We start from the raw sequence: 25162 nt of genomic DNA, 5'->3' as shown, positions 1-25162 counted from the left end.
TTTATACCTATTTCCCAAAACGCACTCTGCATGCCCACATCTGGGACAAGACAAATGAGAATGATATGGAGGAGTGGAAAACTGTACACAGCTGTCATACATTTTGGGTAATGCCACATTTGGCCCTGAAAAAGTGCATCGTGAGGAACTTGCTCATCTGTCACTCACTTCAATATACAAATCAAGTTAGCACTTGGACCAGAATATTTACATATTTTATTAAATTTTTACAATCTGCAATTATAATCAAGTACACATTTTTATATACAAGGATTATGTACACTTTGAGCTCAGACTTTTACATCACAGTACATAGTTGCCCTTAAGAATATTGTACACGCTTAAAATCACCAGACAGTAAAACCCAACAACAGTAGTGTTACAGCACCCCTTATTAGACTTTTCATAAATTACATCATACGAAAATATATGGCTGTAAATTGGGCTGGTAAAAAGTCTTACAAAATCTGGATGTACGGTATGCATTCATAGAATGTTTCCTCTGTTGTCCTAACTGTAGGGTAGTATCTTCTCTGGAATCTCTATGAACCTGCTATAAATAACCACACTGAAAGAAGTATAAGACAGCAGGTTTAGGAAGATCCTGATTAGAAATGAACCCTGTTATTGTGCCAGCTCATGTTATTTTCTCAAGGGCCACCTCTTAACCACATACAGGAATGCTTGTCCAAAAAGGGCTTGTTGTGATATGAAGATATTAACTCATAATTAGGTGACCACTCCAAAAACAGTTTCCAAATTTCGTTGAAAACATGTAAACCTCTTGTTATTGTCAAACAGGCTTATGGCAATGAAGAAAAATTAAAATATAAAAAAAGTCAACCTAAATCTGAGGTAGACTTTACCACCTTCCAGATGCTCCTTTCTAACGGCAAAGGAATCTTTCAATAATCCCTGAATTAATGAGGAAAATTCAAACCATTTGCAGATATTAGACGTCAGACACCAACTTAAAACCCACATTATGGACTATGTACAAGTAAGTAGCATACTCAATAAATTATTTGTAGAAAGTAATGAAGATGTAGTGGCTGCTGTAAGAAACAGGTATTCTGTCTAAAATGCTTTGTAAAAATATGACTAGAGAATCACTTTATAAGGAACACCAAATGAATTTTTTCTACTGAAGGTCTAACAAAAACCGCAGTTCGATGGGGTAAGTTAGCCTAGATCAGAGTTAATATTAAGGAGTTTTTACTAATGGCACTAGTAACTCAGCCATGCAGAACAACCCATTCGCTTTTTACAGGTCGAACTTAAAATTTAGTGCATTTGGCCCCAAACTGATAGAGATGTTTTATGGGCATGGCCAAAAACACACTCTCCACTAAATCTGGGCCTAAGTTACTAAAGGACACTTTAGAGACACCTCTATTCAAATTCCCTGAAGGAATATCCCACCCACTAAAAATCAAGCCTCAAGTCTAAACATAATTAAACTCTGGGTACTTCACAAAAATGCTGAAGACCTCCCAAGTCTAACATATGTGCAAATAAATGAAAATATTTGAAAAGAGTGAAAGGACACTTTATTCATTAGTCTGCTAAAATTTTCCACCCTGGTTTCCACCTGGCTAGCATACTTTTAGAAAGATTCACTTTGTACCTTTTTGAACAAGGATCCTTCCTCACTTTAGACTTCAAATGGTCATACATAACTGATATCCAGCCAATTTCTAACAATTTGCACCACACTATGTGACACAGTCTGAAATGGGAGAGAAAGGCATACCTGCCCCACACCACAGCAGCTGGGTTCACTGGGTACAAAGCAGAGAGTAGGCTTAGCCCATATACCAGTGGTGCCCCATATACACACGTTTACTTTTTCCCACATAAAAAACCCAACGGTTACTATTTACTTCTATGGAGAAAGGAAAGTGCTGCCTTAGGAAATGCTGCTGGTGCCCTCCAAAAACCTGCCTTCCACTCCAACAATGAATGGTCTGGCCTTCATTGACAAGGAACCTGTGGTGGAATTAGGTGTCCTTGCAACATATAAGCCTTCCCTTCCCCACACACTGCACAGCATCAGAACAGGCATTTTCCTAGTTCTCCATTTAAAAAAACATTTATCCACAAAGCGGCAGAACAGGACACAGCACACACTGTGCTGTGTCAAATCAGTTTTCTACAGAAAAGATAATCAGAAATGAAAGCAATAAAAATGGAAGTAATGAAGACTGGATATATAAACAATGCCTGGCAATCTTGTGTAGGTGCAACGGTATTCTTATTTGCCTTTTAACTACATTTGGGTTTGTAAAAAATGCTCATTTTAAGACATTTGTGAAACATGATTGCTCTCAAGCACACTAGGATTTTTACTACAATTTTTTTTGAAAAAAATCTATACATGATACCAGTCTTTCCTTGACTTCATACTAGACTATGGACATACTGGCCTTTTTGCCTAAAGGAAAAACAGCAACTACATTTAAGTTGTATACAGAAATAAAGATGGTATTGATGTAAGGCTGATTTAAAGTTGCAAAATGAAATAAAGTCTGATTTAGTACCTTTTTCAGAAAAAAACCCCCAGCAAGGATGCTAGTTTTGGCTTATTTTTAGCTCACCATTTAATGTGGAAGGTTCAAAATCAAAGTAATGGGAGTGTAGAGAAAAGACCATGCCCCATTACCCAGATTCAAGTTTCAAAATTAACTGTGAATTTGTTTTTTTTATTTTTTATTTTTGCTAATGGAGCACATTGCCTTTGGTTTATAGACTTTCTTGACTATGAACTTAAAAAAAATCCAAGTTATCTTGGTCATTCTTCAAATAATAAATGGAAGAAGTGATAAGGAGGTACAGCACACTTACTATATTAAGTGACACAGGACAAATCACAGCTGCCTGTTGTTCTGCCCTAGTTATAAAGGCACAACAGCCTGAAGCACCTTCTACCATGTCTCTGCAAAAGGCTTTTGAGATACAGTATTGACCCTTGAAACAGCATCATCCCAACAGCCAGCCTGTGGCCTTCATGTGCCAAGATGTCATGCCCCAACTAGCCATCCAGACTCAGTGGTACATTAATCCCACTGCATTCATTCTTTGCCACCCAAGGCTAAGACAAGCTTACTCATGGCAAGCTGGAACATAGGAGGAATCCAAGCCATTCCCTGAATGAACCTCCTGTGTTACAGCACCATGCAAAGGAACCCTGCAAATGGGTCAATTGCACATTCCCATTTTCAAAAACAAGGAAAACAAAAACAATACAAATTTTAACACATGCTGGCTTTTGCCGATAAAACCTGGCTGCTCATCACAATACTGAACAATTCTTTTTAATTTTCAGGTATCAGGGCCTTACCATCCTCCATAAAGTTCACTATTTTGTCATCTCACAAGCACGTTATTAGAAGTTATAGTTCATCCTTTTCCATCATTTCAAATGCTTCTATGTCTTCATTCCAATCAGCTAATATTGATTCCATCGACTGGCCTTTATTATCCCAGCTGTTAGATGGACTCGAGTCAGTTTCAGCCTTTGATTGTTCCTCAAGGTGATTTTCCAGTTCTGATGCTTGACTGCTACTAGTTTCCTGGAGACTGAGCAAACAGGAATCTTGGTCTGTAAGAGAAATGCTATTGCTGCCTGACTCTGCAGAAGAATCCAAGCCACCTTCTCGTTCTGGCTCTTGACTGACCAAGTTCAAATCTGCTGAGATCTCTTCTGATCTCTGGTTATGTGAATCATTTTCAGATGACTTTTGATCCATGCTTTCCATCTCCAAATCTTAAGAGAGAGGCAGGGGAGGAAACACAGTATTTTTAAAACATCTGCAATTTATGTCTGTTTTCTAGCTTTTATAAAAAATAAACATCATAGTTAACTCCCTAACGACATATGTTTGGCGTTTTTCAGTTTGAGCCTGTAACATCTGTGGAGCAATGTTGCAAGTATCCAAGGTCTACAAGAATCAATTCATATACTTTGCTCAAAAGACCCCTTCCATCGGAAACAAGTGGCTGGTCTTTTCAAATGGCTTATCTAGCATTATCGATCTTGTCTGTGAGGGATCCCAAAGTTCCTAGGCAATATTCGTCTTTGTACACCACCTGCACAGCATGCCAACAGCACCCGGATTGTTTTAAACACACACTGCTCACAAATCAAGGTTTAGGTAATTCTAGATCATTTTAAATTATCTTAAATTAAATGTTGTAAAAACAAACATTACCAATCAAAGGGGAACGGCTTTAAGAATTCTTGGCAAAAATGCACAGATGTTTTGTACTTACTGCTATCAATAATGTAGTTTGGAATCATTTTATCTTTAAATATAGTTGCTGACATTCCAAGGATAGCACAGGAGGAAGGGAAAAAGCACATACACATTTTAAAACCACAAATCTTCTAACTTACAATGGTAATTCATTCATTAGCATAGCAGCAGCTTTAAAAAAAAAATGAGGGGCCCACACTAACAATACTTTGAAATGTGATAAAGAATTCAGAAATTTGCCATTAGAAACACGAGGAAGAAATCCAGCCAGATTTAAAGAGAATGCCAACTCAGCCCTAATCAAGAACATGTATCTCAAACATCATAGCCACTTAAACCCTGAAAATGATATGACAAGGCTGCACTTCAGATGAAGTTAAAATTTTAAATCCCACTGATTTCAATTGTGCAGAATTAGGTTAATGCTACAGCACCCCATGGGAACCAACAGAATTTCAAAGTGCTTAATTTGGGCTGGATAGTGCTCAAGCTGGTTTGTATCATGGCATGTGTGTGTGTTAAACTGTAGCTTTCATATTTTCCAGCAATGTACCTGAAAACAGACGTTAGGCTGACAAGTCTATAATTTCCATGATTTTTACTTAAATTGGAGTTCCATTGGCTACTTTCTCAATCCCCTATCAAGACTGACCTTAGTACTGTTATACATTGATCTTTAACTGTTACCCAGGATGTCTGAAATAACTCAGACTGCGAAAATGACATTTGGCCTTGATGACCCGTTACTAAAACATCCATTTGCTCTCTGCTTCATTGTCCTGTGTTGAACTATCAGCACAGTAAGCTGCTACCACAGAAATCTTCACACTCTTTAACAACATGATCTCTGCCAAATAAGGGCAGGAAGTATTACTGGTCTTAACAGGAAGACTGAAAGTTTTCTCAGCAGTGACTAAAGCACCACACAGGCTTCATTCACACCTAGCAGCTAATTATGGTTTGGCCATTTATGCTCAGGCCTAAGGCTCCTCCTCCCTTAATATTCTTGCATGTTGCCATTCCATCTGAACTGAGCAAACAATTTGAAAACTATACTTCAATTTGGTCAAACTAGGCAGTGAGAGAGAGGAATCAATGGGTTTTGCAAACAAGGAAAATCAGAGCAAACAACGGGGAAGTGGGGATATGTAAGTTTGAGCACAGATGCTAAGATTGTTCAGCTGCAAAGCCAGCCCATAGTTTGCTGTGCTCTTGAATCTAACAAACTACGATTTGCAAGTTGTTGTCAGGTTAGACCTGAAACATGGTCTGAAAGTAGTTTGAAAGCTATAGTTTGGACGAACTGTGGTTTGACATTACATGTGAATCAACAAAACATGTTTTGGGACACCGATTTACCCCATAGACTGATGTTTCGGCTAAAATCCAAAACTCTCAGGGAAGACAAGGAGGAAAAGAGAATCCACAGAAAATGGTTTTGTCCATACATTTAGCGTACAAATCACAATTTGGAGACTATCCTATACACCATAGTTTGGTGTCATGTCTGTACCAACTTTCTATATCAAGATTTTTCCAAGTGACCAAAAAAAGTTCTGAGCCTTTCAGTCAATATATCAAAAGCTAAGTCCTATAGACTATTATGACAGGCCTATTGTTTTTCAGAAATGTTAAAATAATGTGACACCAAATGCTTGAGAAGGAAATAATTTGGCTAGTTCTAGATTTCCCACATTGGGGGTTGTGCCCAAGTTATGTTGCAATACTTGATTTAAGAAAAGCATGCTAGGTTGATTTAACTGATTTAAGAAAAGCATGCTTAAAAGATCTGGAAGACTTAAAACTACTTCTGCCAACAGCGCATTGTAATGGACCGGTTTGGACAACACAATAAACCATCGTTCATCACAGGGGTTGAGAACTTCCAGCTCATGGTCTTAATTGGGGAGGCTTGCAGTGCCTAGTTGGCCCACCTGCCCTAGACCTTACATGATATATGACATCAGGGGTGGGGCAGATAAAGTCACGGCTCAGCCAGAAACAGGCTTGCAGGTGCTTTGAAGCCTTAACTCTCAGCTGACTGTTAGTGCCTGAAGAGAGCACTGCACAGCCAAAGCCCCAACAACTGGCTGGGATCAGCTGCACTGGGGAGTTCCTGTCAGGAACACCTTATTGCAGCCAAGGAGGCTCTGAGGAAAGCAAATTTTTCTTTCCAAAGGAAGCAGTTTGTATTCAAAGCACTGGAGGAAGTGCGCTGAATACAAATTGCTTTCTCTGCAGAGGGGAAGATGCTGCTTTTAGGGGCTTTTTGCCTTCCGCAGAGACTTAAAAGGGGGTCCCTGCAGCCAATGATCAGCAGTTATAGGGAGCCTCTCTTTGGAGCCAGGAGAATGTCTTCGAAGGTGGTGCTGTAACTGCCAATCAGCAGGTACAGTAACCACATCTGAATTTTCACCTGACTTTATTATGTCAGATGATTGACAGACAGGTGTTCCCATTCACCTGTCAAAGGTGGCCCATGGAGGGGTGGGGAGATATGAAGATCTATTATTTTTATTGTAATATTTTTTGCACTGTCACCGGTACAAAATAACCAGAAGCGTTTGATGGATTTATTTTACCACAGAATAAACATTTTAATGGCATTCTTGCTTGGTCTTCTCCCCATCTAGAGACTTTATCTAATCTTGTATTGACATTAAAGACTGTTAATACAGGGAGAGAGCCCTTCCCCACTTCAATTTAGTTTAAGCAACTCTTTCTGCAATTCTTCCACACAAACTGAATGATACCGATATATTCTCATTGTGATGCAAAGTAATATTTTTTTTAAAAAAAATTGGTAATAAATTCATTTTGATTACAGCAATCCCACCCATTCATGACAAAGCAAAAGTTAGTCATAATGTGGTTAACCTTAACTCAGGTTTGTTTGGAACAGCTTCATAGTCTATAATTAAGATTAATTGCACTTTGCTGGGTTTGGACAAAACAACTGCTGTTAACCAAAAATGGAAGTGAAAGCCATGATTTGAAGTTGGCTGAATATCTGGGTTTGTTACTAAGCTGCTAACCGGTTTCCTGGTTTAGACAGAACAGAAAACTATATAAAATTAATAGAAGACCTTCCTTTTTTGTTTGTTAGCTTGAAGGGACAACTAAAGGGGCTGATCCTTTGGTTTATTAAGCCAAAATATCATCATCCAAATTTACTCTAGTATACTCAAAATACTTAATGTACTTTTTTTTGCAGTATATATAGTCATTTTGTTGTTGTGTGCCTTCAAGTCGGTTACGACTTATGGTGACCCAATCAATCAGCGACCTTCAATAGCATATATCATGAATCACCCTGTTCAGATCTTGTAAGTTCAGGTCTGTGGCTTCCTTTATGGAATCAATCCATTTCATAGTCATTTTTAGATAATACCAATTTGAAAGCAAGCTGGACTATTTATTGCTAATTTTCCCAGGACCTACAACCATCCCATTACTTTTGCCTATCTCGTTCTATACTCTCCATGAGTGCTAAAATTTAGATTGTAAGCTAACTGGGGCAGAGACTACTTTTCACATGGTACAGAGTTTGGCCTTACCTCTGTCTTTTGCTTTATCAGATAGCAGCACTTCTACAGCTTCATATTCCTGGATGGCATCAAGAATAATACTGCCTTCCTTGCTGAACAGGAACAGCATGGGTAGAGTGATGTCATCTGTATTCTTGCCGTCCCCTGCCATCTGGAAGAGAGGGGCTGTGTCGCTACTGCTGCCTTCATTGTCATCTAGTTGGAATAAGCAGTGTTTCCATTAATATCACTTTTACCCACTGAATTCTCACTGATATTACATCCCACGTAACTGATCAGTCTTTTCCAATGCTAAGTATCAACTTTCCAAAGCAGCAACAGCTTAAACTCATTAACAATATCATTTTAGCCAAACTATTGAGAGGTGTTTGCTGTATAGACATCACTTAAAATTTTAAAGCGTTTCTTACTATAGAAAAAGATTTGGGTCTACAACTGGATATTTGTGTGTTTAAAAGCAAGTTTCTCTGGACTACATAAGACCTTTTACTTTCATTTAATTCAGGTGAATTTAATTCATCAGCATCAACTATTACCAGCCCTTCACTCAAAGGTCCCAGGATAGGTTACGACTATTTTAAAATATAACATTAAAAACAATTTAATGTTAAAATGGAGCTGAGAATTGCTAGGAGACGCCCTATTCTCCTCAGAGTTACAATCCCCAAAATTCTCTGGGAAGAGGGACTGACTGTTAAACCACTCTGGCCACTGGAGCTCTGTCAGGGAATAGGAGTCTCCTAACTCTCAGCACCCTTCACAAACTACTCTTCTCAGGATTCTTCAGGAGAAGCCATGACTGTTTCAAGTGGAATAAAGGTCTGACATGGGTGTGGCCTCCTGATTAGCCAAGCCAAGTACATGTAAGTCTGGATTTTAGAACACTGACAGTTGGTTCTTACTGATCATGCCTGCACTATCATAGATTCCAATGTTAATTTTCTTAAATTAACTGAAAATCAGCCATGCATTTTTTTTAACACTGACCATCTTCTGCAGTCATTGAGTATGGGGCTAGGTCAGTAATATGATTACAGGTTCTCTGAACGTGACTGATTTTTAATTAATTTCAACAAATTATGAGACCACTGACAGAAAAAGGTCCAACAGGGTCTGGATTTGTTTACTCCTGCTTTAGACTTTGAACGCTGGATTCTCTGAGTATTTTGTGTGTTGTCATAAAAACCTAGAGGGTTGCTAAGCAAGCGTTTCTGTGTACAGAACTATATGTTTTGTAAGATTTTGTATTGAAATGAGCTTCTGGGAAGCAGCCAAATGGCATGGAGGTATTTTCAATTTAACACAGCAGAATGCGAAAATCCATGCTGGCTACAGTGTACAACCACTCTTGTGGCTGTATAATTTATGAAGATGAATGTGAATTCATCTTCCAGTCAAGGTGTGAATATTTCTAGCTTGCCATAATTTTCCATTTCAAAACAAAGTAGCATTATAGTTTTGTTTCAATCCAATTGTGAAAAACTGTAACAGACACAACAGTATAGGGTTTCCCCAAAAAAATGTTAGCACAACTGAGAACATTTCATGCTGTGGTGAAAGGCAGAGTGGGCAGGTAATCTGCTAGCAGTGTGTGGGACCACAAATGACAGCGAATAGGTTTTGAGGTGCTCTACACCCTCTCCCTCCCAACCATCTTTTCCCTGCCGGGTAACCCTTCCTCAGCTGGTTAAATCTTCCCTCCCCTGTGATCCCTATGATAATTGACCCAATGCTGCTGTTAAGCTTTTTCATTACTTTAATAGAAGGGGGCAATTTTCATCAGAATCAGGGGAGGGGAGGTTTAAAACTTTCCTCTTCCTGCAACCCCCCTTGTGCTCCTCAGCTGACTGGGAACTGGTAAGAACAGTGAAAAGTGACTGCAGCAAAAAAGTTAATCTTTATCTAGAGCTCCCCTGGTTCCAGCTGATCAGTGGGAGGGCAAGCTGTGGGCCATGTAAGATTAGGCAGCAGGTCAGAAGCAGTCCAGGGAGCACAAATTGTACATTTTTGAAGAGATAGAAAAAGAGACGTTTCTTGGAGATTATGCATATTGGCTGGAGAATGTTCAAAATTTCATCACTATATGCACATTCCCCAAGGCCTTTTAGAGATTATGTATATTGACTGGGAAACGTGCACAATTCCCTCTTCATGAATGGATTATGTGCCTGTTCTCCATGAGACCAAGTGAATGTGCACAATGGTAAGTTATTATGCACATTAAATCGCTCAACTTACATTCCCCTTAACATATTCATAAAAACACAGAGACTCTGGCCACAATGATTCATGCTGTGATAACCTCCCAGTTGAATTACTGTAATGCATTTTATGTGGAGCTGCCCTGAAGCCTACTTGCAGCCTTCAGTTAGTACAAAACATGGAGTTCTGACAATTAGAACCAGGTTCATTTATATCACACACCAATTTTAAAATAACGTCAACAGTGCCAGTTTGCCTCCAGGCCCACTTCACGGTTCTGGTACTTACCTTTAAAAACCCTGAACAGCTCAGGACCCAAATACTTGAAACAGCATCACCTCATGTACCAGCCCAACTGTCTTAGAATCTTCTACAGAAGCCCCTTTCCAATTGCCTTCTTTATCAGAAGTGCATCATTCCACAAGAGAGAGGGCTTTTTCAGCAAAGGGTACCCTGGTTTTGGAAAATGCTCACTAAAGTGACTTGCCTAACATCCACATTGTGATCCTTTAAATGGTATGGAAATGGAAATGGACTGCCTTCAAGTTGATCCCAACTTATGGCGACCCTATGAATAGGGTTTTCATGGTAAGCAATATTCAGAGGGGGGTTTACCATTCGCTTCCTCTGAGGCTGAGAGGGACTGACTTGCCCAGTGAGCTTCATGGCTGTGTGGGGATTCGAACCCTGGTCTCCCAGGTCGTAGTCCAACACCTTAACCCAGCCTTTCCCAACCAGTGTGCCTCCAGATGTTGTTGGACCACAACTCCCATCAGCCTCAGCCAGCTTTGCCGATGGTCAGGAAAGATGGGAATTGTGGTCCAACAACATCTGGAGGCACACTGGTTGGGAAAGACTGCCTTAACCACTACACCACACTGGCTCTCTTTAAATGCTATACTAAAACATTTTTATTTACTGAGACAGTTTATCTGTGCAATTGTTCTAATATCTCCTTTTTTCAATGTTTAAAAATTGTTTTTGTATTATTGTATGAATTCTTTCACACTCACTCACACGAATTCTCTCACACTCACTCACTACACACACACACTCACGGAATCTGAATTGGAAGAAGGGTGGTATACAAAGGCTTTAAATAAATAAAACAGAAACCTATACAGGCTGGGATAAGCATCTAAATCATTCCACTTTAAGCTATTTGGGTGTATGATTCATACCTGACTTCATGCGTCACACTATTAACCAAAATAACTTCTGTTTTATTTACCAATAACGATGCCTCCTATGGCCCCAGCTTTCTGGATATTCCGTGCCTTTTCAGCAAACATGCACTGCCCTCTTTGCATCAAAGCAATTTTCTCCTTCAGTGCCTCTGGATTAGTGATCTCAGAGCAGCCATTATATGGTTTACTGACTACAACAAATCCTCTTGCCTGTTCAAGAGATGAAAGGCTTTAGTATACAATATTCAAGCATGAAGAACATTTGCATTCTTCCCACTAAAACATCTAAACAGCATACTTGGAAATACAGTTACCACAGTCTAGCCAAGAGCTGAAGTGCTCCTAAGCCCATCGAAATCAAAAAGATTCAGCACACTGCACTGGATTGTGGCCAGTAACTTTAGTCCAGACAGATTATAGAATTCATTCTTCCCATATTAAACAATAGTGGCATGAACTTAGGGAAACTGTAAAGGTATTTCACTTTATAAAACTTTCCACAAATTTGGAATAACTAAAGGCTAGCTCTACCAGTTTCTGACAACAAGCAGGTCTGCATCTTGGAAGAAGAAAGGATGCAAATACAGTATGTTTTTATTTCAGCTTTGGGAAATCTCCACATAAGCAATGGCTCATCTAGCATGTATTATGACAACTATTTACTCAGATCTGATAATGTTGAACTAGCCAGCCTAACATGTCACAAACTTTCCTCATGGATTACACCAGAGCAATCCAAAGTGGAATTGGGGAGGAGCAGAGTGGCAGATCAACAGCCACATCCCACGCCCTGCTGGCTCATCCGGAGGGGGGGGGGCTTTTTTGCTACACCAGTTCCACCAGCGGTGCTCCTCTCTGCCAGTGGAAAAGGAACAAAGGTTAACCAACTCTAGCCATCAGGAAATCAGGATTGTACTTCAAGTTGTCTAGATCTCTTTTGACCTGGATTTTGGACTGGTTATGGCACTGAAATGGTCTTGTTCATGCTGGTTGACAAGTTACCGTGGGAGAAAGCAGGGAGAGTGTGACCCTATTAATTCTCCTGGGCACCTCTACTGCCTTACATTCCATTGATCACGGCATCCTTCTGGAGTGCCTGTGGGGTTGGGAACTGGAGGCATTGCACTGTAGTAGCTCCTCTCCTAACTTCCACAGGTAGATGTCAGATATGGTACTACACAGTTGGCGGCCACCTTGTATACATAACACTTGAGAAGGTAGGGTATGAATGTAGTAAATATATTTATAAATAAAAACAGAAAGGTTGGGGAGAATGGGGAATCTTTTGTAAAACTGCCACGCATCACTAGCTGCCTACGGAGGTGCCTAGGTCCTTCCTTGCATCATTCACCTGTTTACCTGGCTTTAAACAGAGGAATGGATCAGATGACTCAAGGGAAATAGTCTGATTTTTATTTTGCAGAACATTTAAAGTAGTAACACAATACAGGCAAGTGACAGCTTGGTAACAAATGCTTTAAATGCTCGTTTCTGAAAACATTGTGAGGATGGACACATTCATCCCATTTCAGTTAAAAGCTGTATGAGTAATTTAAGCACACTCTGCCATTCATATCATTAGCTGGATGGCAACTGCATATGTAAAGAGGTGTGACATGAGATTTCTCAGCCCAATCCAGCAGCCAGATCTGCATAGGCACAACCCTTTTTACCAGTGCTGAGGAATCTTTTTGGCCTGGTAGTCCAGATAACACCAGGTCCCACTCACCTGTCAAAGCTGGCCCGTGGAGATTGGGGGAGACAGTGACCAAACAGATCACTGTGTGTGCCATCAGGTGTGGGACAGATGGGCTTGGTTTGGGTCTGGCAAGCCAAATTTGGCCCACTGGCCAGAAGTTTCCCACCCTGCTTTATATGTAAAACTGAATCTTGCCAAGCGCCTATTCAGGTTGTTCTGCTCTACTCCCTGGTTCCTGACTAAAGGCTCATTAATGAGAGATTTCAGTTGTTGTTTTTAAAGATGACTCCATATGTGTTGGAGCCAGAGACCTTAGAATGCTTTTAAGAAATTGGAAAGACGTACTCTTCCTTATGTTCTAATTCATCTTAGTTACAATCTACATTATACATCTAATGAAGTCTCTCTTAGGTTATCCTACCACTTCCAGATGGGTAGTGCTGTTAGCCTGCTGCAGCAAACACAGCAGAATGCTCCGTAGAACCTTAAAGATTAACAAATGATTGTAGTCTCAGGTTTTGTGAGCCAGGGCCCATTGTCAGATCTTACCACTGCATCCCTCTTAAAACCTAAAGACACACTGGAGCGACAAACTTTTTCTCATCAGCTTTTCCAGTTCTTTAGTTTTCTTAAACACCTGTCCCCTCCTCGCAATGTAGGAGCATCATTTAAGGTTTCTTTAGGTTGGGGATCATATTTACAGCAAGATTTAAAGGCCTGCAAAAGAACCTCTATGCTTTTAGCATTTCTTGTGGCATCATTTGTATGCCTCATGATAATCAGAATCTGCTAGATTCTCCAGACTTCCTCCCCCCCATGCAAGTGGTTTAATAGCCCAGAGATACTGAAGTTTTCTTTGGACGTCTTTCCCTTTCTGAGTTAGCCATCTGGTTTTGGCCTTAGTTACACTGAGTTGCTTTGCTTTCTTGGTTTAGGGAGACTTGTAGGAGGACTCCTGCTTTAGATGCACCAAGCCCTGTATATGAACAATTTCCCAGAACATCCACATAAACCATAAAAGGTAAAAAAAAATATAACGCTACAACGACAAAACACACCCCTGATTTGTGTTTGGAGAGATCCATTCCAAATTGAGCAGGCCCAGCTGTCAAAACCACTCTGCCGAAGAATGGGTGGGAAACTATTTGAACAGCACGAGGAGGTAGCTGCTGCTCTTTTTGTTGTTGACTGGATAGCTCAATCATTTCTTGCATGAACCGTAAACCATCTTCAGCATCAAGTGAACTTGCTGCCTAATGAAAAAGTCAAGCAAGTAATTTCTCTTATCTAGCATTTTTTTTTCATTTTAGCACTGCAGACAAAAAATGCAACATTCTTTCCATAAGGAAATTTGATAATTAATGTTATGAACCTTTATGGATACAGTGATAGCCAAAGGCGCTTTAGAATTAGTTTTAAAAGGACAAGCTATAAATATCTTAATACATTCATTTATTAAGATAATATCCCTTTTTTTGTGCTAATGCGGTTCCAAGGGAGTTTTCAGGGTAAAAATTCTCATGCATACTAAAGAACGTAAACATAAAGAGCATAAAACCCCATACTGCCCAGCAGCAACACACAACACTCCTCAGTAAAACAAACAGTTCAGAGGACCCCAAATGCTCTCTGGAATAAACCAACCCCAGTTTACTGCCAGAAAGCCACCAGCAAAGGGGTGCCGCCACTGAAGAAGCCCCTTCATGCTAATACCCTACTGGACTTCAAGATTTTAAACCTATGGAATTCGGCTTCATAATATACTAACAATTCTAAAAAAAAGGTATTCCAAAAAACATCCAAACATGATGGAATGGACCACTAGACAGTACTACTGTGTTACCTAGAGTTTATATAGCATCAGAAGATTGGTTGTCCACCTGCTTCACAGAAGTTAGAGCATGTATGCTTAAATTTAAGAAGGTCTGGATGAACTCTTCCTAGTTATCCAAGACTAATGCTACATAAATGAGAAGCATAGATGGAGGGGCTAATTCTGGGCAGGACAAAAATCTTACTTGGATAGCATGTTGTACCAACTGGACTCTTCCATCTTTGAGATGAATCAAGCTGACTCCCATCTTCTTTAGGATCTCTAAATGCTCAGGATTACTGGCCATGAAATCCCTGGCTCTCAGTGGGGGCTTTGGTCCAGTACCCAAACTTTCTTCTCTGAAAGAGAAAGAATACTACTAAATTTTAAAAACAGATCTGTTAGTGCCTGAAAAATATACATGAGGTTACTGAAGCATACAATGCATTATCATCAGAGTAGAGATTAAAATTTCTGGCAATGTTGAAGCCATGGAAAAATGTTTGTTCCTGTTTTGTTTTTTGGGGAAAATTTGGGGAAACGGGAAAATACGCAGTACTTATTTTTTAGCGTCCTTTATAGATCAAAAGTCACTTTGTTACTTAAGGAACATAATATGTACTATGTATAACTTGGTTTGCCATTAAATTATGTTTGGTATACTAAAATTACAGTTTATTCAGACAATAATTATCGAATTTAATTCTTTTTAAAAAATGATTACAAATGGAGCTACAAGCTGTTGAACTGTAAAGAACCCAGCATCTCTCTCATTCTGCCAGTTTATGCACATAAAAAAACACAGAAGCCATCAACATTATAGTAAAGAAGAAACTATGTATTCTGAAATTGTCTCCTCCAGTTCTCCAAGTAGATATACCCATTTCCATAAAAAAGCCGAGAAAGGGGGGGACCAAGTATCAGTTTCTGAACTATGACTATCAACTTCTGATTCTTGTTTGTTATTAAATTCATCATAGTCTAAAAATCAAAAGTTTGCCTGGATTGAAACAAGATTCTACACTCTTTCACATGTCACAAAGTTTTTTGTTTTTTCAATTTTTTTTTTGTTTAAGGATTTGGGGGAAAAGGGGGGGGATCTGATTTTCTCCCCCCCCCCGCCCCGGTCTTCACATCTCTACATCAGAAGCCACTGAATGGCTTTTGGAAGCTGGCTGGCTGAAAATACACTCTAAAATTTCTCATCATCTCCCCATAATCTTTAAAGACTTATTTTATTTATTTATTTATTTAATTTAATTTATATACCGCCCTAAGCCCAAGGGCTCTCTGGGCGGTGTACATAATAATAAAACAATCAGAGAATATATAAATACAATAATACAATGAAATCAAACAAAAATAATCAAAATAGCAGCAAAATACATCAATAAATATTAATAGTACACATTAAAATGCCTGGGGATATAAAAAGGTTTTCACCTGGCGCCGAAAAGATTGCAGCGTCGGTGCCAGGCGCACCTCATCGGGTAGACCATTCCACAGTTCGGGAGCCACAACCGAAAAGGCCCTATTTCTAGTCACCACCCTCCGAGCTTCTCGATGGGATGGTACTCGGAGGAGGGCCTTAGATGTTGAGCGCAGTGTAAGGGTAGTTTCATATTGGGAGAGGCGCTCCACCAGGTATTGCGGTCCCACGCCGTGTAAGGCTTTATAGGTCAAAACCAGCACTTTGAATTTAGCCCGGAAACAAATAGGAAGCCAGTGCAGACGGGCCAGAACAGGTGTTATATGAGCGGACCTTCTGGTCCGCGTCAACAATCTGGCCGCTGCATTCTGGACTAACTGTAGTTTCCGAACTGTCTTCAAGGGCAGCCCAACGTAGAGCGCATTGCAGTAGTCCAATCTAGAAGTTACCAGAGCATGAACGACTGAGGCGAGGTCATCACTGTCCAGATAGGGACGTAGCTGGGCTACCAATCGAAGATGGTAAAAAGCATTCCGTGCCACTGAGGCTACCTGAGCCTCAAGAGACAGGGAAGAGTCGAAAAGAACTCCCAAGCTACGAACCTGTTCTTTCAAGGGGAGTGTAACCCCATCCAGAACAGGGTGAACATCCACCATCTGGGCAGAGAAGGCACTCACTAACAGCGTCTCGGTCTTGTCTGGATTAAGCTTCAGTCTGTTAGCTCCCATCCAATCCATTATCGCGGCCAGGCAACGGTTTAGCACGTTAACAGCCTCACCTGAAGAAGATGAAAAGGAGAAATAAAGTTGCGTGTCATCAGCGTACTGGTGACAACGCACTCCAAAACTCCTGATGACCGTACCCAGCGGCTTCATATAGATGTTAAAAAGCATGGGGGACAGTACCGATCCCTGTGGGACTCCACAATGGAGAGTCCAGGGTGTCGAGCAGTGTTCCCCAAGCACTATCTTCTGTTGACGACTCACCAAGTAGGAGCGGAGCCAGTGCCAAGCACTACCCCCAACTCCCAACTCCGTGAGCCTTCCCAGAAGCATACCATGGTCGATGGTATCAAAAGCAGCTGAGAGATCAAGGAGAATCAACAGGGTCACACTCCCCATGTCCCTCTCCCTACAAAGGTCATCATACAGGGCGACCAAGGCTGTTTCGGTACCAAACCCAGGCCTAAAACCGGATTGAAACGGATCGAGATAATCAGTGTCATCCAAGAGCCCCTGGAGCTGGCCGGCCACCACCCGTTCCAGAACCTTGCCCAGGAACGGAACATTCGCCACAGGTCTGTAGTTGTTCAAGTTATCTGGGTCCAAGGAGGGTTTCTTCAGGAGCGGTCTCACTACCGCCGCTTTTAGGCAGTCAGGGACCACTCCCTCTCGCAAAGAGGCATTGATTACCTCCTTGGCCCAGCCAGCGGTTCCAGTCCTGCCAGCTTTCACCAGCCAGGAGGGGCAAGGATCCAGCACAGACGTGGTCGCCCGCACCAGTCCAAGGATCTTGTCAACATCCTCAAGCTGCACCAACTGAAACTCATCCAATAAATGAGGACAAGACCGTGATCTGGATGCTTCATTGAATCCAACTGCTATAATATTGGAGTCTAAGTTCCGACGAATGCAAGTGATCTTATCTTGGAAGTGTCCAGCGAACTCATCACAGCAGGCTACAGATGAATCTATAGTATCCCGAGGGCCAAGATGTAAAAGCCCTCGTACAGTTTTAAAAAGCTCCGCTGGGCGGGAGAGTGATGCCTTAATACTGGCAGCAAAATATCTCTTTTTTGCTGCCCTCACCGCTGCTGTATATCGCTTAGAGCAGGCACTTACCAAGGCATAATTGCATTCGTCAGGAGTTCGCCTCCATCTGCACTCAAGCCTCCTCCTCTCTTGCTTCATCACTCTCAGCTCCACGGTATACCATGGAGCTGTATGAGCTCTACATAGGAGGGGGCGCATGGGAGCGATCGTGTCAACCGCCCGGGTCATCTCCGTATTCCACAATCTGACCAGGGCTTCAACAGGAGCGCCAGTCTTCTCAGTCGGGAAATCCCCCAGAGCCCTTTGGAAACCCTCAGGATCCATTAGTCTCCGGGGGCGGACCAATTTAATAGGTCCCCCACCCTTGCAGAGGGAAAGGGTCGCCGTAAGCCTAAACCTCAGAAAGCAGTGATCTGTCCATGACAATGGGGTAGATGAAAAACCCCCAACCTCCAGATCACCATCTCCCTGTCCAGTGGCGAAGATCAAATCAAGGGTATGTCCCGACACATGCGTTGGGCCAGTAACAAACTGAGACAGCCCCATGGTTGTCATGGACGCCATGAAGTCCTGAGCCGCCCCAGATAAAGCAGTCTCGGCATGGACGTTGAAGTCCCCCAGTACCAACAGTCTAGGGGACTGCAACAGTACCTCCGAGACTACCTCTGTCAGCTCAGTTAGGGAATTTGTTAAGCAGCAGGGCGGGCGGTACACCAACAAAATTCCCAGCCTGTCTCTCTGGCCCAGCACAAGGTGGAGACACTCCAAACCAGTCGTCACCTGTACAGGGTGCTCGGTGAGTGAGAAAGAACTCCTATAGACCACGGCAACCCTGCCTCCCCAACCTTCGGCTCTACCATGATGCTGAACCGCATACCCAGGTGGGCAGAGCTGGGTAAGAGCAACTCCTCCCATATCACCCACCCAGGTCTCGGTTATGCACGCCAGGTCAGCCGCCTCCTCCACAATTAAATCATGAACAAGGGAGATCTTATGCTGTACTGACCTGGCGTTTAACAACAGCATATGGAGATCCGAAGGCTGACTGATAGGACACCCAGCAGTCCTGGGGATGTGAGGAGAACCGGAACGGGTCACAGACACTACTTGTCTGGGACGGGTTCCCCTTACCTGGCATGTTCTCCTCACAACACCATACCTCCCATTACCCGTCACTACGCTAATTGGGGCCCCCGAAGGTCTCCCCGGTTGATGTATAATACACTCTCCCAGGCACATATTAAAAAAGATAAAAACACCAATACACACACACCTGATCACATTCATACCAAATGATACACATTTACAGCAAAACACACAAAGAATTCACACATATACACACACTTAATCAATAATACAATACAATAAACATACACATAGTATACTCAGACAATATTAAAATAACTACAACACATTCCAACTAAAAACTCATACACTAACAGCTCAATCATTCACAAAACATAATACTCATTCAAACATATTCATTACACCCAGGTGGCAGCAATGAGTTAAAATGTTGCAATCTCAGAGCCGCAGCTATGTTAACAACACTGGCCGTTCTTAAAGAGGCCGTAATAGCAGCAACACAATGATGACACGATGGCGATGGGACAAAAGGTACAAAACCGCAGCAATATCCCAAAACAACAAAAATCGACGTTCGTGTCCCAAACAAACGGCGATCCGCTCCGCCTCCAATAACAGAATAGCGAAGACAATGATGGTGAAAGACGTCCAAGCAACCAACGAACAGCAACGATGATCAACAACGCAGCAAGGCGGAGAGCAGACGAACAACGGCAGGACAGAGCAGAGCGTAAGCGGCAACAACGGCACCCACAACACCAACGGCCTGAAGCAGCAACGCCACAGCGACCAAAAGTCAGCGGCCCGAAGGAGCAGCAACTCCAACGGCGAAGACGCCCCCGCAGCGACAGCAAGCAGCGCCAAGCAGCAAGCGGCGATAACGGCTCGAGCGCAACACAACAGTACGGGCCACAGCACAACGGCCGTGGGATCAAAGCAACCCGAAGCCGCGGCGTCCCAGAGACGAAGGCCGCAACATTGGCAAACTAACCCGTGCTCGACCACACTCTGTTGTCCGTTGCCTTCCGCCAGGAATAGAAATAGAACAGTGGTTGCTTGGATACATCCAGATGTATCCAGAATCCAAGCTGCATTTCTCTCTAATTCATTATATAGAGATAGGTCGCATTCTGTTCTTCTGTTTGTGTCTAGTTTCAAGAGAGTAAGTTTTGAAATTCTCCATCTTCCCAGATCCTTCTCGCATGTAGTTTTCTGTTATTGTATAATCTGTTGCAAAAGTACTAAGTGAGGGCTTAAATTTTATCTTTCACTTGCTGTGTCACCAAATCCCTTGTCACACCATTTTCTCTTCCCTAAATGTTGCTAAAACCCACCTACTCTGCTCCACCCCAGCCAAAATTCTGTTTTCATACTCTTGCCTTGATGATTGCGTTCCTCCTCCTCGCCTCCACCTTATGCATGTATACAGTTAGCAGGAATGCCCATCTTGCTTATTCTACTCCCTCCACCAGCTTCCCATCTTGCTTTGAATTCAATACAAATTATTTCTAACAGAGTATTTCATAGTCTTGCTTTGCTTTGGCTTCTCTCTAGCCTCCACTTTTCACTCTTGTGTCTCCATCATGCCAAACTCCCATATCTATCTTTCTGTTTTTAATCCCTGATCTTCTCCTTCTTCTTGTTGTTATGTGCCTTCAACTCGATTTTGACGGATGGCAACACTATGAATCAGTGACCTCCAAGAGCAGCTGTCATGAACCACCCTGTTCAGACCTTGTATGTTCAGATCTGTGGCTTCCTTTATGGAATCAATCCATCTCTTGTTTGGCCTTCCTCTTTTTCTACTCCCTTCTGTTTTTCCCAGCATTATTGTCTTTTCTAATGAATCATGTCTTCTCATTAAGTGTCCAAAGTATGATAACTTCAGTTTCAACATTTTAGCTTCTAGTGACAGTTCTGGTTTAATTTGTTCTAACACCCAATTATTTGTCTTTTTCGCAGTCCAAGGTATGTGCAAAGCTCTCCTCCAACACCACATTTCAAATGATGATCTTTCTTTTCACATCCATACACAGAGAATGGGAATACCATGATCTGAATGATCTTGACTTTAGTGTTCAGTGATATATCTTTGCATTTGAGGACCTTTTCTAGTTCTCTCATAGCTGCCTTCCCCAGTCCTAGCCTTCTTCTGATTTCTTGACTATTGTCTCCATTTTGATTAATGACTGTGACGAGGTATTGATAATCCTTGACAAGTTCAATGTCCTCGTTGTCAACTTTAAAATTATATAAATCTTCTGTTGTTATTACTTTAGCCTTTTTGATGTTCAGCTGTAGTCCTGCTTTTGTGCTTTCCTCTTTAATGTTCATCAGCATTCGTTTAAAATCAATACTGATCGATATTTCTCCCTCCCATTTTCACACCTTCATCTTGGTCCAATCCCGCTTTCCATATGATATGTTCTATGTATAGATTAAACAAATAAGGTGATAAAATACACACCCTTTCCGACTGGGAACCAATCAGTTTCTCCATATTCTGTCCTTACAGTATCCTCTTCTCCAGATGCTGTGGCACGGGGGGTTTAAAGCATTCCATAGTTTTTCATGATCTACACAGTCAAAGGCTTTGCTGTAATCTATAAAGCACAGGGTGATTTTCTTCTGAAATTCCTTGGTCCGTTCCATTATCCAACATATGTTTGCGATATGATCTCTGGTGCCTCTTCCCTTTCTAAATCCAGCTGGGATGTCTGGCATTTCTCGCTCCATATATGGTAAGAGCCTTTGTTGTAGAATCTTGAGCATTACTTTACTTGCATGGGATATTAAGGCAATCGTTCGATAATTACTGCATTCCTTGGGATCCCCTTTCTTTAAAATTGGGATATATATTGAATGCTTCCAGTCTGTGGGCCATTGTTTACTTTTCCATATTTCTTGACAATTTTTTGTCAACATTTGGACAGATTCAGTCTTTGTGGCTTGTAGCAACTCTTTTGGTATGCCTTCTATTTCCGGTGATTTGTTTCTTCCAAGTATTTTAAGAGCAGCTTTCACCTAGCATTCTAAAATTTCTGGTTCTTCATCATACAGTTCCTCCATGAATGAATCTGTCGTCCTGGCATCTCTTTTATAGAGTTCTTCAGTGTATTGTTTCCCATCTTCCTCTTATTTCATTTCGGTCAGTCAGTGTGTTCCCCTGTTGATTATTCAACATCCCTATTCTTGGGTTTAAATTTCCCTTTAATTTCTCTAATCTTTTGGAACAGGGCTCTTGTTCTACCCTTTTTGTTGTCCTCTTCTATTTCTATACAGTAACTATTGTAATAGTTCTCTTTGACCCTACATACTAGTTGCTGTATTGTTGCATTTAGGGTTCTGACTGTGTTTCTATTCCTTTTGCTTTTGCTTTCCTTCTCTCCTGAACCATTTTAAGAGTTTCTTCAGTCATCCATTGGGGTCTTTCTCCCTTTTTAACTAGAGGTATTGTCTTTTTGCATTCTTCCCTGATAATGTCTCTGACTTCACTCCATAGTTCTTCTGGTTCTCTGTCAACTAAGTTTAAAGCCTCAAATCTGTTCCTTATTTGATCTTTATATTCTTCTGGGATGTTATTTAAATGGAATTCTGGCATTATGATTGGTTTGTTGTTCTTCTTTAGCATTACTCTGATCTTCGATACAACCAGTTCATGATCTGTACCACAGTCTGCTCCTGGTCTTGTTTTCGCAGAAAGTATGGAACTTCTCCATCTTCTGCTACCAATTATAGAATAAATTTGATTCCTATATTGACCATTTGGTGATGTCAACATGTACAGTCATCTTCTCGGTTGCTCAAAAAATGCGTTTGCAAGAAACAAGTTATTGGCTTCACAGAATTCAGTAAGTCTTTCTCCTGCTTCATTTCTGTCTCCTAAGCCCCATTTCCCCACAATTCCTAGTTCTTCTCTGTTCCCTACTTTCGCATTCCAGTCCCCCATGATTATCAGCACATATTGTTTTGGTGTTTGATCAATTTCCTCCTGTACTTCTGTGTAAAATCTCTCCAATTCCTCTTCTTCTGCATTTGCCGTTGGAGCATAGACATGGATGATGCAGCTCCTAATTGCTCTTACTACATCACTTCTCACTATTAAAGCAACCCCATTTCTTCTTAATTTCTCATTTCCTGCATAAAATATTTTGTAGTTGCCCGACTAAAAATGTCCCATTCCCGTCCATTTTAATTCACTCACGCCAAGTATTGTAATATTGATATGTTCCATTTCTTTCTTGACAATTTCTAACTTTCCCTGGTTCATGCTTCTCACATTCCATGTTCTTATTGTGTGCGTCATACAACTCTGGACTCTCCTTGACCTTAGGTTAGATTTAAACAGGATAAGCAAGATGCTAGGTCAGCAAGCAAACATGCCCATATACCATTCCATGTGCCAGATGTCTCACTTACACAGGTGTTTTCTCACTTGTGCATGTAGCAATAGCATATCCAGAATTTGTGGCCCAGGGGGCACTATGATGACATGCTGATGTCCCATGTTTAACAGAGTCCAGTTTAAACATGGCCAGACCACAGAATGCTATATTAGTATGTTCTCTTGCATGCACAGCAACAAGTTTACATTTTCCCTCCTCTGGCTGTTATTCTTTCCATTTTCCTACTATGAAGATTCTTTGGCATAGGAACAACCTTTCCCAACCTAGTGTCCTCCAGAGGTTTTTGACTACAACTTCCACCATCCCCAACCAACAGCCAAGATGGCTGGGACTGATGGTACTTGCAATCATATTGAAGGTAACTGGTGAAAGAACCTTAACCATATGAAACTACAAGGAATCATCCTCTGAGGAAATAAATAGAATGTATTATTTTTTAAAATGAACACAAGTACTTTCTTCCTTACACAAACTTGATCTACTGAATGATTTTATAATTATATCTGCATATATATTGTTAGTATATGTACAAAAGGTAGATCAGCTGAACATAAACAGTTTGCTGTACTTTTTAAAGTATCACCCAGGTATGGAAGGTATAATTATCTTACACTCTGGAAATACTCCTAGGACAACTCTTGTCCACCACATTTTTCAGAGGTTCTCTGATACTCTGAGCATACATAGGGTCATTAGGAAAGAGGATCTGAGTATTGGGGCATGTCCAGTCAAAGTTACTATCATCCAGCTCTATGTATTCTGTAGTCTGTAAAGGAAAAAAATGATGGTATTTAAATTGTGTGTGTGTTTTTTCCGTTAACTGCAAGCCATCACAATATCCAAATGCAATTATAATGAAGGCACAATTACAAACAGACCTTCTAATCACAAAAAGGAATATGTAGAGTTACAATGTTAATCAATATAGTTTTACTTTAGACATGGAAGGAATTCATTACAGTTAATTAGGTTTTCATGTACCTACTCATAATAGAATTCGTATTTTCAGAAATAGCAAAGCCACTCACACTGTGTGACATCTTAAGAATAATCTAATACTCTAAGAGATACTTTATTTAGGAAAATGAAACCTAAACTACAATTAAATTAATTCAAAATTGTAAAGCAACACTCACAATATTTTTCCTAGGGGCTGTTTGGTTTGTGGTAGACAGCCAGAGAGGTAGCAGATGAGCTTCTGTAGTAAAGATATAGTCTTCTATATCAAAAGTCAGGTCTTCCTTATCAGTGAAGAGCAGATATAAATATTTAAACATTTCAGCCAGAAAGAAAGAATCCATCCTAGAAAAAGGAAAAAATAGATGCTGGATATCACTTTTCCCCCACTTGTGTATCTCATTTTTCATTTTGCTGTAGTGATACCCCCTTTGAGGGAAGTCATAATGACAACTAAAGTTAGTGGTAGAATCTAAGGATGTCAAGACAAATAAGCTTCCTGTCTCAATTTTTCCAGAGAAAGCATACAAGATATAAACTAAACATTAATAATCATGCATAAAGGACCACCTATTCTCCCACATGAATGATCCTTACGTCTTTGATAGAGGTCATGCACTGCGCCACCACCTTAAGGGCCTTCTGAGATGCTGTGACTAATAGCGGAACTTCTCACTCCAAAAGACTAATCTGGCCTGCTTACTGACATTTCAACATCTACTGAAGACAGCCTTGTTTTGATGGGCCTTCAATTATTTCTATGCTACCTTGATATTGCTGCTTTGTTTTGTGCTGCTGACAAGGGCT

At 41.0% G+C, this 25162-nt stretch overlaps 1 protein-coding gene across 2 annotated transcripts in view; it reads right to left on the bottom strand.

The window, feature by feature from the left end:
* Positions 1-203: 203 nt before the first annotated feature.
* The window catches only part of EDEM3 (ER degradation enhancing alpha-mannosidase like protein 3), a 52919-nt gene continuing 27960 nt past the window's right edge, over positions 204-25162 (bottom strand). For both annotated transcript variants that reach the window (XM_061634048.1, XM_061634047.1), the window contains exons 14-20: positions 24535-24700; positions 24010-24164; positions 14911-15064; positions 13951-14145; positions 11238-11403; positions 7814-7999; positions 204-3766 (exon numbers count right to left, since the gene is read on the bottom strand). In XM_061634048.1, the coding sequence (XP_061490032.1) occupies positions 3393-3766; positions 7814-7999; positions 11238-11403; positions 13951-14145; positions 14911-15064; positions 24010-24164; positions 24535-24700 (1396 nt within the window). In that variant the 3' untranslated portion in view covers positions 204-3392. The remainder of the gene's footprint in view (positions 3767-7813; positions 8000-11237; positions 11404-13950; positions 14146-14910; positions 15065-24009; positions 24165-24534; positions 24701-25162) is intronic.

The sequence above is a fragment of the Rhineura floridana genome, chromosome 6 (assembly GCF_030035675.1).
Source record: "Rhineura floridana isolate rRhiFlo1 chromosome 6, rRhiFlo1.hap2, whole genome shotgun sequence".
NCBI classification, from domain to species: Eukaryota; Metazoa; Chordata; class Lepidosauria; order Squamata; family Rhineuridae; genus Rhineura; species Rhineura floridana.
Note: the sequence above shows the minus strand (reverse complement) of the source record. Positions and strands in the feature narration are given on the sequence as shown.